Below are 18,549 nucleotides of genomic sequence, written 5' to 3' on the forward strand. Positions count from 1 at the left end.
TGCTTCGGCTCCAATATCAGGCTTTCATTATCTTGCTGCTCTTTTTTTTTTTTTGTTTTCTTTTCAAGAGAAACTTTTGATGCTTCAAGTTTTAGCTTTTATGTTTTCCAGATCAAGACTGCTTTAGTCTATAGCTCTCAAACTCCATAGTCTATCAGCTACTGTTCTCCCACTTTATTCAGAAAAAACAGTTTCTCTCTAGGCCTGAAACCCAAGGTTACATTATTTTCACAGGCCCTGAAAAATGTAAACTACAGTGGAGTGGTGGGGAGCAAACTAGGGGAATGAGACTCCACTACCTGAAGCTGTGACTGGACATTAACCTCCAATATGCAAATAGACCAAACTTACATCTGTCCAAACAACACATGATGGTTGTCCATCTTGGGTGTAGTCTCTGTGACACTCCTGCACTGCCCAAGGTGCACCTTGTGAAGGCCTTTCAATAAGAACCTACCCTTTCTCTTTTAGCTCTGTCTAGCCTCTGTTCTAGGTAGCCATTCCAGGCATCACTTTCAGTATTATTACTGGAAGTTATTAATACTTTAATGCACATGGAATTAACCAAAATTACTTAATTACCCAAAACAATCTGAAATTTAAGAGCTCTGCATGCAAATGAGAACAGATTCATAAATGTGTGCACAGCAAAAACTATCCAATTTTTGTATTGGTTACCACACACTGCATAACCATTTTTTCCTTCTCTACTGAATATTTGTAGAGCAGCAGCCTCTCAACTTTGTGTACCTCAAGATAAATCAGTAAGTCTTACCTAGTTCTCCCCCAGAAATGGAAAAATCTCTTGGCAGGACGATCCATTTCTGAATGCAGTGAACCCTGTTGGTAGCAGTGCTGTTGACTCTGTCAATTCCCTCCTGGATGGCTCTGTAGATTGCCTCCTCTCTTGTAGCTACAATCTCGGACACTTTGGTGGCTTTACTGCCACTCCTCTGACAGAAGTCTCTGGCTTGCTCTGTCAGAATGTCAGTAGGATCAGATGTATCTGGGTCCAGCACACTCTGAAATATCAAATGAAGTGAATCATTAAACATTCACTCTTAAAAGGCATTAAGAGGTTCTCTGACCAGGCCCTCCCCCTTGGGAAGAAGGCTCAGGATAAATACACAAACATTCTGTAAGCCTTAAAAAGCAGAAACACCTACAAATCATAAAGGGCTTTTCTTTACACTTGGCTACCAAATGCAAATATTTTCAGCTTATATGCAGATGTCATGAACAGTCTTAAAACGTGTGAATGAATTAGGCCATAGAGTCCATCTCTGACCTTGAATTTCTGCCATATTTTCCAAGTGACTCCATTGTTACAGGGAAACATTTAGCTCATGTTCAATGGAATTATGGTGTAATGTAAACAGCTTGAGATAGAAGTGTTCCTAGACTTCTTAAATTAGCATTTCTATTGTACCTGAAGATAGGGAGTATCAGTCATAGAGGTAAACAACTTCCGAACACCTAAGTGGCATTCACTAGGTATGTTCACAGAACTGAAGCGCAAATGTTTCAGAACAGAGGTTTCTCAATTGAAGCTTATACCACAGCAAGGCTATTAATAATTTTGTTCCATGGTCATCATTCTTGTGTTATAAAAATAACAAACTGTAGAGAAATGTTTCTGTTGGAAGGTTTCTGAGTTTGCCCATAACAGAAATGTTTGTTGGTTTTGCTCATGTGTAAGCATAAAAGCTATTGTTGTGTTCTGTTACAAAGACTTCTAAATCTTCCAGCATTTCTCATATAAAAATTTGTATTTAAATAGAAAATAGCTCTTATTGTACATGTAGGAAAAACAGCAGTAAATATGTGGATGTTTAGCTCTCAGGGGATCGCAGGGCTTTGCAACCCCAAGATGTGTTAAAAGTCTCTGCTTCAGCCCGCACGTCCAAAGGATGAGTCGAAGCTCTTCAGTTTTCAGTCTCGGAATTGTTTATTGTATCTTATCTATAAAATTTTTCCTCCTGCCCAGCCGAGGTCCGCTCAGCAGAACAGTCAGAGGCACTCTGCCTGCCCCCAGGGCGGTGTTATCTTTTTATATACTAAAAACTACGTGTAACATGTTTACAATTACTTTCCAATACCTATCACCTATGTTAGACTGTGAGTTTCTACTCTAAACCAATCTAAAAGTGCCAACATCACCACTGAAGATGGAGGTAGAGAAGAGGAAGAAGAAAGGCTAGACATGCCCAAGTCCCTCCATCTTGTCCCCAAAACCCCCTATACTAAATATCCCAAAACCTACATTTTTACCCAGTGACAATTTAATTATTACACTATTTAAACTGCTGTGGCTTTTAGCTCTTCATACAAAGCTGGCAATTTGTTCCATGGGTCTTAATTGAACCCACTGGTGTTCTGGGCTGTGTGCCAGGGTCTCTGAGCCCCCTGGCAGGAGTCCCAGCAATTCCGGACTCCCAAAGGGATGTCCTGAGTTCTGACATTTAGCAGATCAGGTAACCCTAGGTTTAGACCCAGCAGGATTTGTCTGTAGCTGCTACATGCTTTTTCCCCCTAATATCTTCCTACCTAATTTTAGGTCTTTTTACAAATGGTTCAAAATTATTATTCTTTTGTTAGGTTCAGGTGTATAACTTCATTGAAGGCAATATTATAACTGGTTTACCTTTAGGGTCAGGAACATTGACAAAAACTTCTTCTTATCTCCAATCACCATAGCATTACTAACAATTGGAAGTTCTTTTTTCACAGCATCTTCAATTGGAATTGGAGGCACGTTTTCACCTCCTGCTGTAATAATCAAATCTAGGCAAAAAAAGAAAGGCTATTAGTTGCATTCAAATAAATTCCAGAGATCAGGTTGATGTCTGGCTCAACCTGCTCTTCTTATTCTGACATAAAAAATACGAGATTTTTTTTCCAAGAGAATATCTTTCAAATACCACAAATTATCCAGTAACAGCTTAATCTCAAGGGACTGTTACATAACTAGAATTTTTCTTTGAGAGATCATCTCTTCCAAATTAGCATAGGATTCACCCACTATTCTATAATTGCTATCTCACCAAACAAAAAGCAAGTTCATTGCTATCGTGATTAAAACCAATTCTTAAATCCACCAAGAGGGGTCAGACAAAAGTAAGTTACTACTGGAGGAAGGCTTGATAAAAGCAATATTTGTTCTGAAGTGTAATATATATATTCAATGAAATTATTACAAACTTGAGTATTCTCTAAGTAAATTGCAATTCTTTGCTGTTGTTATATTAGTGACTGCCAATTGTGCTCAAATAATTGTCTTCACAGCAGTTCAGAACATGCTTCAGCAAATAACAGAGACACGCTTTTCTAAGTCTAACTTTTCCTTTCATTCCACCCTTCTTTTGTAATAGTCCTGTCTTTGTCCCAGATCCTCTACCAATTTCTCTGTCCCTTAGTTTTTCATTGCCCTTATTTGGAATGAAATTGAACATATGGTTATTTTATCTCGGATTGTCTACTGATCCTGTAATTTAGAGTAACTGCTATTAGTTCAGCAATCCAGACAGATATAAGAGAAACACAAATGTTATGAATCGAGACATGGGTTTGTTACTGCTGTGCTAAAGGAAAATGAATCAGACAAGAAAAGAAGTTAAATCAAGACAGCTGCATTTGGTGCAGGCTATTAATACTACCAGCTTCAGTCCTGATACCTACTAGCAGGACATGATGCCACCTGGGATGAATTCACACATCTGTGTTGTCTCCCAGTGATTCATCTTGAGTTCTAAGATAATATTTAGTCAATTCTTAAATCTTCCTCAGTTACATCTTGCCTGTGACCAATCCAACTGTCTGAATACACATCATGAAGAAAGCCTCCAAGTCAGCAAGTGACTAGTCAGTCTCATGAGCCTTCAGCCAGTGTCCTGCAGTAACACCTAAGTGCATGGCTTCAGCTGTAGCTTTCTCTTCTGCTCTCGAGCTTCAGCTCTGGTCTCTGCAAACACTTAGCCCAAGACACCAGAGGAACCAACCTCTGAGGTACAGCAGCAATTTCTCCATAGCAGAGCGTGCCTCTCCTTACCCCCTAAACATTCTAATGTGCAATTAAGACACTGGCAAGATTCAGAGGGAGATTGGACAGCTTAATGATATCATTCAAATTGAACACGGCAGACACATTAAACCTGTGTTAGTAGTTTATATTGCTAATTGTAATTAATGATGAGTAAAGGTGTGGGAGATGAAAGGCCTGGTTGTAGGAACTGAATCATCTCCACCTACTACAGACTAAACAGGGAAACCTTCCCTGAATACAGGGTACACTGTGGTTTTCTCATAGGAAAGTTTATTTTACCTTCCTGTTAGGGCAATGCTGCCTGTATTAGAGAAAATACACTTCATTAGATGGACTACAACTGAGAGATGACTGAAGAGTGCTGAACATTTACCATAAACAGAGAGCAAGATTTTGCCTATTACCTTTAATTCTTCCAGTGACATAGAGAAAGCCATCCTTGTCTAGCTTTCCTAAATCTCCAGAATGCAGCCAGCCCTCCTCATCAAAGGCTTCTTTTGTTCTGTCTTCCATATTTAAATAACCCATGAAAACAGTCCTTCCCCAGAAACAGATTTCTCCATTGCCTTCTGTATCTTTGTCCACCAGTTTCACTCTGCATCCAGGTGCTGGTTTACCACAGCTACCAGAGAAGAGCAGAAAAACCCCACAAAGATCACAGAAACATCAAAATAATACTGATTAACTGGCCAATGTGCCAAATCCCTGAAACTGTCAAAGTATCCATGACTGCAATTATCACCAGGCTGCAACTGTCCAACAGCCATGGAATACTCCTTCATTAGGGCAGATTTGTCAGGGTGCCTGAGCACTTTCTGGCAGTCTGTCTTGGCCTCTGCTTGCTGCTTTTCCCCATTGTATCTACAGGTATAAAAGCATTTTTGGTTTTGAGGTCTTGCATTCCTCCCTTGGGCAAGGGAGGCAAGGTTTATGTCAGATGTAGTCACTGTGTTTGGCTATAATGCTGCAACTCAGCTTCAGTGCTCCTGGCACAGTGTGCTATGGAATCAACCTGTTCAAATTCTGACCTGGAAATTAGAAATTCTGACTCCCGAAGTCACAACAGAGTGGCAATGCACTCAGGGAAAATAAAATAACCTGCAGTATCTTTGCTGACTTTAATAAACACTTTTTTTTCACAGATAAAATGAAACAGATCATATTAAAAATAGTAATAAAAGCAAAATTACCTGTGCTGCTTGTAAATGTAAGGCCCAGAGAGGCAATGTGGGCCTGTGGTCTCACTCATCCCATAAGCCTCATACAGGGTGATGTTCAGACCCAGGAAGAAATACAATGTTTCTGTATTGAGAGGAGCAGCACCAGAAAAGTGCTTCTGACAGGAAGAAAGCCCCAGTGCACTACGGACTTTTGCAAGCACTAACCAGTCTGCTAATCTTGTCCAGAGCTGCTTTAGATCACTGCTGAGTACAAAATACACAAGTAAGTCACAGCAACCTAGGAAGTTTTCAAAACAAAATCAGGCACAAATTTTGTATGGACATGTATTTGTCATTTGGTTTTGGGTGTTGACAGAAGTTAGAACATCAGTAAGGTGAAACATTCATCCTTCTTTCATTTATTCAGTATCTTGTGTTTCTCCTACTTTTGGAGCTTTCCTACCTCCAACTCCTGAGGTATCTGAATTCAACAAATATATAAAGAATCTATAAAAACATATTTTATACAACACAGATTTTGTATACCTGATTTTTTTTATCAGTTAAATGTGTCTCTGAGAGCCTAGACCATTGAAAACTGAAATTTGCAAGATCTATCTGTGAAACTGAATGACAAGACGAGCAAAGGAATATCCTGGAATGATATTTTGGAATACCATTGGGCATCAGAAATTTCCCTCACTTCCTTGTAAACTCATTCATATCAATAACAATTAATAACTACACCTCCTTCCTGCACCATATTTACTGTGTTGCCAAGCCAGATTTTACCCACTTAAACCAAGAGTCTCACTGAAGCTTCATGGTTTATTATAAGTGAATTGCTACTTTCAGGTTGCTGGAAATCTCACTCATTGTACTACACACCTGTTTGAGCCATTCAGGTTCCTCTCTAAGCTAAGTGACATAGCCCAGGAAACCATTTTCTTCTTCATAAATCCTGACTGAGCAGAAGCATCCTTTAACTTCTCCATGATTTTCTCCCATACTCGAGGAACTCCCATGTGAGATGTTGGCTGCACTTCTTTTAGTGTGTTGATCAAGCTGCCCTGTTATAATAAAGAAATAATTTCAACAAAAGGCACACAGCAGAGAGAAAGAGTTTTGGTGAAGTAAAACCTGAATGTTTCAGTCTGTGGAACATCACTAAATATGTAGAACATAAAGAAGGGCTGCTGAGCTCACTTCAGTCACCCAAATGCACTAATATGTGTCAGTCTGACACACTGGGGGAGGTATGTACACAAGGAGAAAAACACACATGGTTATTTCCTCCAGCCTCCCTTTTCTCTAAAAACTGCTTATAATTCTTTTGCCTTAAAAGAACCTTATGAATATGAATTATATATTTTAATTAGAATTCAGAGCACTAGGTCACAAATACAATGAGCTTTATTTTTTCAGAACTCTTACAACAATGGACTTTCAATCTTCATCCTCTACAACTTTTCAAATATCATATTCTGTCCTTGGGATGTTTTCTAAGAGAAAGAATTGCAATCTTAATTAGATGTAATGCAAGACAAGGTACCTTCAGAGCATCTGGCTCAGCAAAGTAAACTTGCTCTCCCCATTTGATTCCAGTCCACAGGTCATAGATCTGTGCAGCTATATGGCTGAGTGGGAGATAACTGACTATAGATTCCTGCTGGACCTCTGCAGGTTGCATACCTCCTGCTCTGCTGCAATGGGCTGATGTCCAAGTTATCTGTTTAAATAAATAATACAGCACATTAGGTATGGTCGGGATTTTGGCTTGGATTTTTCTCCTTTCTTCCTCTTAACACAAACTTGTTAACCTCTTGCTATGCTAATGAAACTGTGAAAAATCTGTGCTCACAGAAAGACATTGCAGTATTGACCACACACCAGTCTGTCAGTTCCCTGAGGACACTGCCAAAAGCCAGATTACCTTTGTAGAAATACAGAAGAGCAGATAACATAAGTAAATACAGCATTTGTGCTGCCTGCCTGGGCTGTGGCAGCTCCCCAAGACCTAGTGTGATTGTTCGCAGGGGTTTTAGGATGAGGAAAGAGACGAGAAAGTTGACTCCATGTTCAGAAGGTTTGGTTTATTATTTTATGATATATATTATGTTAAAAACTGTACTAAAAGAACAGAAGAAAGGATTTCATCAGAAGGCTAAGCTAAGAATAGAAAAGGAATGAATAACAAAGGCTCAGACTGACTGAGACAGTCTGGACAGTGGACTGTGACTGGCCATTAATTAGAACCAACTAGATGAGACCAATCACAGATCCACCTGGTGCATTCCACAGCAGTAGATAAGAATTGTTTACAATTTGTTCTTGAGGCCTCTCAGCTTCTCAGGAGGGAAAAATCTTAAGGAAAGGATTTTTCACTAGACATGTCGGTGACACTAGTGACACACTCAGCCAGGCAGGCTCGGGCTGAACGGATGAGAAACAAATTGATCCGTCCCTTCCTTTCCACCTCTCCATCTTTGCAGGCTTTCTATTAAGCTGGCACCTTCCACCAGTGCTGTATCTGCAAGTCCGAAAAGGAACAATAAATACTCAGTGATCAGTGAGCTCAAAGGACAATTTCGAATCAGCCACAAGCTCATTGCCATCATCCCCTGGCTAAGCACTCAGGAGGAAGATAGCAGCTGTACTCTATTCCTCTGGAAGCCTCTGGGATATTCACTGCAGTGGTTCCCAAGTGACACATAAACACCCACCCCTCTCATGAGAGGCAGCACATACATGAATAGTTTTGAAGTTGTGTTGCTTGACTTCTTAGGGAACCTGGATGATGTTTCCCCCCTCCTTCTTCCTATTTCCCACTTTATCTCAGAAGATGCAGTTCAAAGATGCTAAATATGCATATCTTCATCATCAGAACATAGCATATGGAAGACACATAAATATGTGTGACAGTGTGAGAGACAATAGAGAAGATATATGTGCACAAAAATAGCAACCAAAACAAACAACATCCCCTCCAAAAAAACCCCAAGCAAACCAGAAAACCCCAAGCAACAAAAAGAAACAGCTCTTTCTCAGACAAGTCTGTAATCTAAACTGGGTAGTGCAGGATAAAGATATTAGAGTATTCAAGATGGCAAAGGACAGACATAAACCACAGGTATTCCTACAATCATAGTACATTCCTTTGTAATAAATTAAAAAGTACAAGTGTAGGCCTGGCCTAAGGAAATAGAGATTCTCAAGAGAGGGTTCTAAGGAGCAGCATGCTGTCAGGCCAGGCCAGGCCATCCAAGTTTAGGTGGCAGCACTGGAAAAGAAGCTATGGGAGACTCACACAGTAGGAAGAACAGGATGTCTTTAAGATGTGTCTGTACTCATTGCTTTTACTTCAAGCTTCACAACACACAGGCACACTCACAGCAGATCTGTGAGGGTCATGCAAGACTGATTCAGCACTGGCTTTGCACATGAACAGTAGCAAACATCTTTGACTAAAGAAGGCAGCAGCAAAGCTACAGGCATGGCATGCTTTCCACTGTTTGTCAACATAAAAATAGCCTGTTTGTGATCAGCAGCCAAGAATAGTTTGTCAGCTGGCATGGAAATGACACCATACTCCTTTGATATAAAGGAGCATAGATTTGTAACATCAATCACTGTTTTTGTCTCCCAAGTTCATTATGCTCTGCTTCCAGGTACTAGTGCACTAATTCCCCACATTTGGATGAATTGCTGTTTCCACATTGCAAGTCTGCAATAATTTCTGCTTTAAGGGGTGAGGCCTCAACTTAGACCATCCCTTTGCACAGATTATTATCTATGTATTCAGAAAGGCTTCCTACCACCTTCCACTCCTGCTCAGACACCAAACATGTATCTTTCCAAGCAAATCTCTGTGGAAAGTCCTTTTAGCTAACAACTTTGCTTTTGTCTATAACTGGAAATCTTCTGTTTGCAACAACACAGGTAGGGTTACTGTCAGCACCAGCACTGAGCACTGGGGCTGTATTATCCTCCAGTAACAGACATAGAAACCTGCACACAAATCTAGGAACAAAAAGCACCAAAGTAAAAAATCCACACATCCAACCCCAATTTTAATAAAATCTGCAAAAGCAGTCCATTGGGCTGTTTTGATAGTAGCTGGCTGATGTATATGATTTGTTCATTTCACAGAGACCTATGACATTCACTAGAGAGACTTTATAGCAATCTGTGAAATGTATTTATGAATTCATACATTAGATGTCACAAGAAATACAGTGAATAAAAATTTCATATTCATAAAGAACTGTTCAACTTTGTGAATGGCTGTTTGAATGGAGTTTCATTCTTTACTTTGTTTGTACTTTACCAGAAACAACTGACTGCCCTTTGCTTTGCAGTACCTTATCCACGCCGTAAAAGCAAAAGCATTTCAGGGCTCTAGGATGTCCCAGCCATTTCAAACCACAGAAATAAATATCCCCACACTTTGCTGTTTCTCTGCTACAGGGGGAGCCTAAAGTACCTACGTTGTCATGACTCAGCATGGCTCCTTTTGGGTTCCCCGTTGTTCCGGAGGTGTATATCAGAACACAGCACTGATTCGGCTTTTGGGAGTTAATAACGTCATCCAAAGTACTGTCAGAGACGTCACCTCCCAGGTCCAGAAACTCTTCCATCTAGAACATGGAACAGAAAATACAGCATACCAAATGGGTTTCTACAAATTGACATGGTACTGCATCTTTCCTGTCTCAAAAATGTTAGAACATTTCAATGCCTTGTTCTGAACACATGTCCAAGGCAAGTTTCCCCAGACCTTGGCTATGGAAGAAATATGATGAGTCTATCTTAGAGCTTTGTGTGTGAATTGCAAACAGACTATCTAAAATTGTGCTGTCATGAGTCTTTTCAGTGTCTAAGAAGGAATAGTAATACTGTTTCTCCTCCAATGTGGATACTATGGGTAAGTCAGGGAGGCTAAAACTCTGTTACATTCTCACACTGTAAAAATGATTTTGAGTATTATTTAAAGGAATCTAGATGCATCATTTTTAAGAGTGCACTTGTGACAGCTCATCTATCATTCATTGTACACTATATAAATATAACTATAAAGCAACTGAGCAAAAGCTTCTTTGCAAAAGCATCATTATCTAGATGTGTGAATGTTTGCCCAAATGATGTGCTCTTTTATTGGAAACGGCATATGATGATGATGCTGGTCACAACTTCCATTCAAATTTGGCTCATTCTAGAGTGAGATAAAACTTTTATGACACTGGACTTTTGTGCCACACAAATTGGCCTAGAATAATCCTGAACCTGCTCCTCTGTATTATATGGGTTGCTCCCCAATACTTCTGTTGCACACCCCTGATGTGCTGTTGGGGTAACATTGCTTGCAATGCTAACTGGAAACTAGAGTATCACAGAATTTTAAAAGAACATGGATAACTAAATGGTCAGTTTCCCATTGCAATCATGTGATTCATACTGTGCTACAGAAGTGTAATATTTAAATGCAAGGTGCAGCACCTTCATTTTTCAGCAATTTCTTGGCGCTCTGTCTAGGACCACAAAGCAGTAATGGGGATGATGAGAAAAACGGAGGTAAAAAAGGAAACTCTGCTTGAGGGTAGGTAATTTCTTCTTTCAGACATCTGGCATTGCCCTGGGCTACTAAGATTACAACAGTCAGCATCTGTGGCACCTTAACCTCCTTTTCTTGGGTGGCAAGGCTGTCCCAAGAATTAGTCATTAAGTTTTACACTTTCTTCCAACAAACCACATCTCTGAAAAGAGAGGCACTGCACAGCTCTGTAGCAAGTCAGGGATTTGTCACATTCTATTGCTTCCCCACAGAATGTGGCTGCATCAATTTCACAAGCTCCTGGACAGCCTGGTGGTGTGAAGGACATAATTGTTTGTATGTCACTAAGCAGTTGCTCCTGCTCTCCTGACCATACTGTATTCTCACTGTGGAATGCACTGATCATTGAGAATCTGTTGCACAGGCTTTGTTTACTGAACAGCACCTGCAACAGATGGCGTTGGCATTCCAGCATGTGTGGAAGGTACAGAAACAGTCACACCACACACCTGACTCTGCATTTGCCTTCTGGAAACATGCACTGCTCAGTCAGCTCTGCCCCTGCCGCTCATCACACGGCACAAATCCCTTCCATCAAATACCATGTGGGCTGGGGGTGCTCTGCTCCACCCCTCAGCAACAATCATTTCTGCCTCTGGTCATCTGAGCTCTCCTTTAGATGACATAAACTGTGGCACCTGTCAGACACTCACAGCTGCCCGGCTCATCTGCGAAAATGTCCAACTTGACACCTGAACACTGAACCAGTGTTTAAAAATACAGCACTTCTCACACATTTCGACTTCAATAAGTGCAAGTTGTTCAAGAATTAAATGCTAGCACCTAATCTTTTTTAATAGTAAGATCATATTTGTATTAAAATTTTTATTGAACAAGATGCAAGGCATGCTCTATACCAGTATGTAGAGTACTGGAACAATAGCAGTTTATTATTAAGTTATGCAAGACATTAAAAAAAGGCACAGAAGACTTTTTTCTTATCAGATTATCAAAACTGCAAGTATTTTAAAATATTTCTATGCTGTTCACTGTTCATTATATTTTTATATACTGAATACATTATATATATATATATACATTATATATATACTCTTCACTATATTTTTTCAACAGCTGAAGGTTTTCAACCTAAAATCTGATCTGTAGTCCAGTTAATATACTGGATTTAAAAAAAAATTACTGAATTCACAGGTACCAGGGAGCAAATTTTTTCTTAACCATTTGAGAGTACACATTCCCACCCAAAACCTACAGGTGTTTTAATAACCCAGACAAGTTAAAAATTAGGAAGACACAAGACAGACAGTAAAGCAGGTAGCTCTTTTCTTAAATGTGAAGTAATGGTAATTTGAATGTTCAATGGTAAATTGAACAGAAAAAGCTGATAAAGCTTTTGAATGTGTTTGCTGGAACACAGCAATGCATTCTAAAGGCAGATAAGCACAGTAAAAATGTATCAAATAAATAACAGACCAGGTATTAACTGGCAATACATGGGTGTAACCCCATGCATTACTTGCTTATGCCTCTGTTCTAGCATTCACTCACCGTGTACAAATTTGGATGTCTCTCTGCAATGGAGTCCTTATATAGCACCACAGCCTTCAAGTGGGGCAACCGATTCCAGATCTGTCGCATTTTTTAAAACAAAGTTATTTATTATTCATGTCTTGTGTGGGCTTTTATCCACTCTAATGCTGTCAATGGGTTGGCAGGCACAAAAACCTCCCATTTTCCTTCACCTCCATATATTCTCCCCTAAACTCATCACCAACAAGCTCAACTAGAGGCGGCAGGGAGGGAAGGCTGCTTCAGGAAATATAACTTCAGTCAAAAGCTTTAAAAAATGAAAAATACACCAGAAATTGCTGCTCAGCATCCTTTCTCATAATGCACAAAAAGGCACATAAAGGAACAGTGCAGGCCAAGCTAGAAGCTGACCCAGGCCTGTGATTACCAATAAAGTCCCTCAGCAAAAAGTGATGTTCAAGTGTTAAAAAAAGTTCTACTTCCTTAAGGAAAAAAAAAATCAAAGGAAGCTGTATGCACATTGTAAGGATAAATAAAAATATAAAGTTGCAGGCTTACAGGCAGACAGCAGTGGCTGCTGCTTTCAGCAGCTCTTTGTGTGCTTTGCATGGCCTATAGTAAGCATTGATTTCACTGCATTCTGTGAGACCCCATGCCTCACAGACACCTTTCATTTAATCACATTTTGAACTAAACTTTGCCAATACAAAAGCAGTGGCTTGATGATAGCCAGTATGTACATATTATTAGAAGGATAGCAATTGAGATGTTATTATTTCAGTCTGGGGTTCCAGAAAAAAAGTTTCAAAAAAACCCTCTGCTGGATAAAGCAGTGCTGGCCAGAGCTCTCTTTTTCTACATAATGTGTATAAACCAAACCCCTTGAGTTGTTCCATTTGGATTCTTCTCTACATGTTCACAATAGCCTGGCATTGTGACAATGACACCGCAAGAAGGCTTATCTGAATGTGTGTTTTTATAGAATACTTACAAAAATCTCTCTTCCTCCATATTGCATACAAAACACAACTACAAAATACAAAGTAATTCATGAACAGCTTCAAATTAAATACATTTGAAAAAAAACCTGCACATTTTCTCTCTTGCAGGTATGCAGGCTTGGCAGAAAGCTCCATCAGGGAGGGCCCTCCTGCTTCAGCAAACGGTGCCATTTGGTGCAAGTTTGATGAATCCACAGGCTTCCCTCAACACCTGACAGACAGACAAGCCCTTCTCAAGAGCTGTCTGTGCTCCTCTCCCCAGTCACCTTACCATCAGACTGGTCTCTCCATCTGGCACCGTTGCTGAAAGGCAGGCCCAGCTGCCCAAGAGCTCTGTCAAAATTGAGACTGTTCACTTAAGAAGGCTGCTGCTTTCTCACTAAGCTCTGTCTCATGTAAACCAAAGTGCAGTAAACTCAAGAGCCTTAATGGCTGATATTACAAGCAGGAAAAGACGATACCTTGGAAAGAGAAAATTCTGAACACTGACATTCCTTAATATTTAAATGGCAGACCTTTACAAACCTGTATCAGCATAATCTCGTCCATTCAAGTGGACTGTGTTTTTCAAAACAGAATCAGGTGGTGACAATAAAAATATGGGATCAAAATGTGAGTTTTTTTAGGTAAGCCTGCAGTGAACCATCCAGTTCACTGTTCTCTGCTGTAGCCACAGACACTGCAGAAGGTCAGAGCCGCCCATGAGCTCTGACACCAGATACCAGATTTCTGAGTAACAACACACACTTCACAAAGAAAGGTTTCATGATGCAGAGTGTACATGGTATTTGGGACCCACACAGCATCGAGAAATGAAAAATTGTGGCTTTTCAGTAATCATTCAGCCACCTTGTACCTGCATTATCTTGTCCAGCTGTTTCTGATTTTCCACAACCATAATATCAGTCTTGCTGTCATGGGCAATGTAGTGACAGGCCTCTGGAGAATTGGTTGTATATATCCCTGTGACAATTCCTCTGGATCAAAAAATTTATATATATAAGAACATACACTTTTATGCATACGCATACACACACAAACACATGCACGTAGCATCAAAAGAGAATAATAATCAAAGATCATATGAAACCTGCAGGGGTATGAAGATGTGGAAGCAAACAGCAGGACAACTCTTACGTTTGTTTCACATATTCAGACATACATGAATCTCTGATTTATGCTCATTGCAAAAACCAATCTCTAAACTATTCAGTAGAAGATGCTAGGACTCAGTGTTTTAACTCACTTAAGGTTACACAGGAGCTAGCTCAGGAAGTGGTAAAAAAATACTCACTTATGTCCTCTTTTTGTTCAAGCTGTGCACAGATATCAATTTGTGTTTCATTGGTACAGAACATCTTAAGAAGTAAAATCCAAATTAACAGGCATCAGGACAGAAGAAATCAGGGTAGTTAATATTCATATGTTACATCATCTGCTTGAATATATCTTACTGTAGATACCATTAATATTGTATTATTATCATTAATATAAAACTGGGGTTCTCATCTATTTCCCACATCTTCCATTGATAAGATCCTGTACAACAGCTTCTGTGTGATTGTCATGCTTAAGCTCACAGCAAACAGGATCCATTTATGAGTGTCTGAACTATGTGGGATATAAGACTCCAGCAGGTTGCTGAAAGTGTCAGTCAGTAGCAACATAACTTCCAAGATATGATACAAAATACTGACTTGATACATTCCCAGACCTTGCAAAACAGAAACCCCAAACCCCCTCAAAAATTAACTCCCCCCAAAAAATCTTACCCAGCAAAAACAGCTCCAACAGCTGAGATGAACCATTCTGGAGAATTAAATCCAAGGATTGCTACGCTATGGAATCGTTCCAGACCAAGCTGAAAAATAATACACGTAAGGTTATATAACATAGGCCCACTGGAGAGAAACATACACACAAATATAAAGATGAAAACTTTTGATTTATTATCACAGTACTGACAAGGCATGTGAAGGCATGTTTTGGTATCCATAGCAAACCTGGTATTTATCAGCAATTAATAGGATGAGAATTTTCTACTCCCTTCTCCTGTCTGCTTGAACTCTGCCGCCCAGAAAGTCCCAAGACCCAGAATATTTCAATATGAACAAGAGCATAATAAGTACAATATTACCCTTTAAAACATTTAGAATGTTTTAAAGATTGTCTTTATCTCACCAAATTCATGACAGTAGTTTTCCCCTATTTTTCTTTTGTGATCTTAAGGCCGCTGAGCTCTTCTGAGTTCTGCACCCGTGTCCCAGAGACACAGTGCAACACAGCAGCTCCTCACTTGCAGTCAAGGTTCCCTGACAGCAGTGTTACCTCTGACCAAAAGTAATTTTCATCATTATAATTTCAATAAAGAATATTGAATACTGATCTTCAAGTAATGCAAAAAACCTCTTATATATTGTGGGGTTTGGGGTGGGTTTTTTTTAATTAATTTGTTTTTTGGGTTTTTAAAGGAGACAAAAGGATTAAAGGCATTGGTTTTGTTTCCTGCACCTACCTTCAAGAAGCTCTTGGCTGCTTTCCTAGAGAGGCAATAATATTCTGAAAAAGTTATTTTCTCCCATTTTCCATTCTTTTTGCTGGCCAAAGCATTAAGGGACCCATATTTTTCCAGGCTCTCCTTGAACATCTGATGAACTGTTATGGGAGTCTGTGGGCATGAGTTATCTATTCTCAGTCTGACTCTGCCATCAGCAAAAGAAGTCCACAGAGACTCTGGAAGGTAAAGCACCATTGTCAAAGTAATCTGCAATTGAAAAATACCATGCGACTGCGTACCAGAAGACAAGAGGACTGAATAAAGACCACAGGACTAAGCACAACTTTGGCACTCCTCAGCTCTTGAGAGAAGGGTTTTCCAATTTTCTTATTATCACATACACCATGTAGAAAACTTTATTTCTTGTACTTCGTTCTGCATCTTGAATGAAAGTGCCATACAGAATTATGTTGATGATCTGTGTGTTGCAGGCACACCCCCCGTTCCAGAAGAATCTGTTTGCCTGTGCTCAGCTCTGCACTCCCCCTTGTGCCAATGGAGTGGCTGGTGAATCAGAAGGCTGAAGAGATCCAAAAGACGTGAAACCTCCACCCCTGCTCGGTATCCAAGCTCCTTTTATGTGTTATAACTCTTCCTTCCCTCCTGCCCCTCCAGCTATTCTTCCTCATCTTCTCCCTGTTCCTCACTAGTTCCCACAGTTTCTCCCTTGGTCATCTGTCCCGTGTTCTAATGTGTCCATTCCACTCACTCCTGTCTTGCCCTCATTCCATGGTTCCATTCTTCTTCTGTTATTGTCTTCCTCACCCTGTCTTTATACCATCCATTTTCTTCTCCTTGTATTTTTTTCTCCTCTTCTTTGACAGGACAAAGATGCAGAGCACCAACAAATGCCACTTGGCTCTCACCACTGGTGCCAAGGACTGGGACAGTCCCTGGCACTCACAAGAAATGTCTGCCTCAAAGACTGTCCTTGGCTTCTGCAAACCGTGCAAGAGGTCAAGTATGAATATACTCTTTAGAGGATCTAGGGGCTATAAGTTGGCAAAATTCAGGTGAATTCTCACAAGGAAAGCACAAACCCTCCTACGATTTCCTCATCTAACAGTTCCCATACTTATGAACAAAACAGTACAAGAACATTTTAAAGAATTTTTTTTCCTTAGATGTACTTTCATAAATGAAGCAATATTTTTAGCATAGGCATAAAAATTTCAGACCAAAGTGCTTGGGTTTGTAAGAATTAAGAGTAACAGAAAACAGTACTTTTTGTAACTCCTAATACAAGTTAATAAACATAATTGTATTTTACTATGCCTATGGAAAGCAAAAACTGTAAAGCAAGTTCAGTCAATATCTGTGCTGTTTCCTGCTACCTCAGTGGCTGAAAAAGTGCAGTTTTGGAGTGTTGAAAAATACAACATGGATCACACCCCTCTCCAATGCTCTTCAAGTTGCTTCAGAGGTCTGGGAACTGCCTCTCTGAGCACTTCTTGCAATGCAGGAACACATCAGCTATAGCTGGATGCACACCAGTGCTTTAGAACACACTTGCAGCCTGCACCAAGAGCAAACTACTATAAGCTCACAAACATTTCATTCCATTCCTGCTCCTGGCTGGCAGATTTGCATTGCTGCCTTGACAAACAGAAGGTGCTAATGACAACAATAAGTACAAATTAAGCTGCTTCATCTCCATGCACCTTCATTTTCTCATGTGTAAATGGCACATAATGATTTTCAAAACATAGGTGCAGAGCTGTGCTTAGGTCAGTGGAGAAAGGGCATCACAAATCCAGATAGTTTAGAAACAAATAGCTGTGAAGGAGTTTAGGTAATAGACAGACTTGATCAAAGTATAGGCAGTAGCATCCAATAAATACTTTATGAGTTGAGAAGGCAAAGCAACTGTTTCTGCACTTAACCCCAAAGCAGGTATGAAAAGGATGAGAGGTAAGACTATCAGAGACAGAAGCTATTGTTAATCCAAATGTTTATTGTATGCAGTGACACAGATGAAAAATTATATTTTTTAATATATATATATAAGCCAGGACTTATATATATATATATATATATATATATATATATATATGTCCTGGCTTCCAAAACAAAGGTATCAGGGATTTCAGGTGTGCTTGGACACAGGTAGGTGACTTCAAAACAAAATCATACCATACAGAGCTAAAATACAACATTCTGGTCCTTATACCAAAACATTCCTGAATAAAGACGATCCTCTCTTGAAGGAAACAGAAAATATCAGCAACATTACTACAATAACACTACAGAAGTTGCATTAACAGTGTCTTTTCACTTCACATATGCAGCAGATAGCAGCACTGCTCCCAGAGAATAATGAAAATTAATCTAATCCCTGAAATATCTATATATTGAAACCAAAAATGTATTTGAAAACTGGGTTTCCTTTTGTTTTCCTTATGCAGGTTTTTCTGCTGTTAAAAAGGCATCTTTGATTCATATCAAAAACAAGGAAGAGAATCACTTTCAGAGACTCTGTGCATCACCTTAATAATACTCAAGATACAGTGCAAACAAATATAAACCTGAATGCCCATTCAGTGTCTGCTTTTGCATGTGTTTGCAGGTAGAACTTAAATCTCAAAACAGTTCTGAAATCTCAATAAGCCAAATAATTCTAAAAATCTAATTTGTCTGTCCCCAGAGTTGGTTAAAAAAACGGAACATGAACAATATAGTCCTCTGTC

At 39.6% G+C, this 18,549-nt stretch overlaps 1 protein-coding gene across 3 annotated transcripts in view; it reads right to left on the bottom strand.

The window, feature by feature from the left end:
- The window catches only part of ACSBG1 (acyl-CoA synthetase bubblegum family member 1), a 42,861-nt gene that overhangs the window by 2,128 nt on the left and 22,184 nt on the right, over nucleotides 1–18,549 (bottom strand). For 2 of the 3 annotated variants that reach the window (XM_050978272.1, XM_018923245.3), the window contains 11 exons: nucleotides 15,821–16,038; nucleotides 15,078–15,166; nucleotides 14,162–14,282; nucleotides 12,323–12,403; nucleotides 9,690–9,839; nucleotides 6,755–6,931; nucleotides 6,091–6,272; nucleotides 5,233–5,466; nucleotides 4,447–4,664; nucleotides 2,645–2,784; nucleotides 776–1,022 (listed from right to left, as the gene is read on the bottom strand). In XM_050978272.1, the coding sequence (XP_050834229.1) occupies nucleotides 776–1,022; nucleotides 2,645–2,784; nucleotides 4,447–4,664; nucleotides 5,233–5,466; nucleotides 6,091–6,272; nucleotides 6,755–6,931; nucleotides 9,690–9,839; nucleotides 12,323–12,403; nucleotides 14,162–14,282; nucleotides 15,078–15,166; nucleotides 15,821–15,952 (1,771 nt within the window). In that variant the 5' untranslated portion in view covers nucleotides 15,953–16,038. The remainder of the gene's footprint in view (nucleotides 1–775; nucleotides 1,023–2,644; nucleotides 2,785–4,446; nucleotides 4,665–5,232; nucleotides 5,467–6,090; nucleotides 6,273–6,754; nucleotides 6,932–9,689; nucleotides 9,840–12,322; nucleotides 12,404–14,161; nucleotides 14,283–15,077; nucleotides 15,167–15,820; nucleotides 16,039–18,549) is intronic. The other variant, XM_050978273.1, reaches the window with a different exon arrangement.

The sequence above is a fragment of the Serinus canaria genome, chromosome 10 (assembly GCF_022539315.1).
Source record: "Serinus canaria isolate serCan28SL12 chromosome 10, serCan2020, whole genome shotgun sequence".
Taxonomy (NCBI): Eukaryota; Metazoa; Chordata; class Aves; order Passeriformes; family Fringillidae; genus Serinus; species Serinus canaria.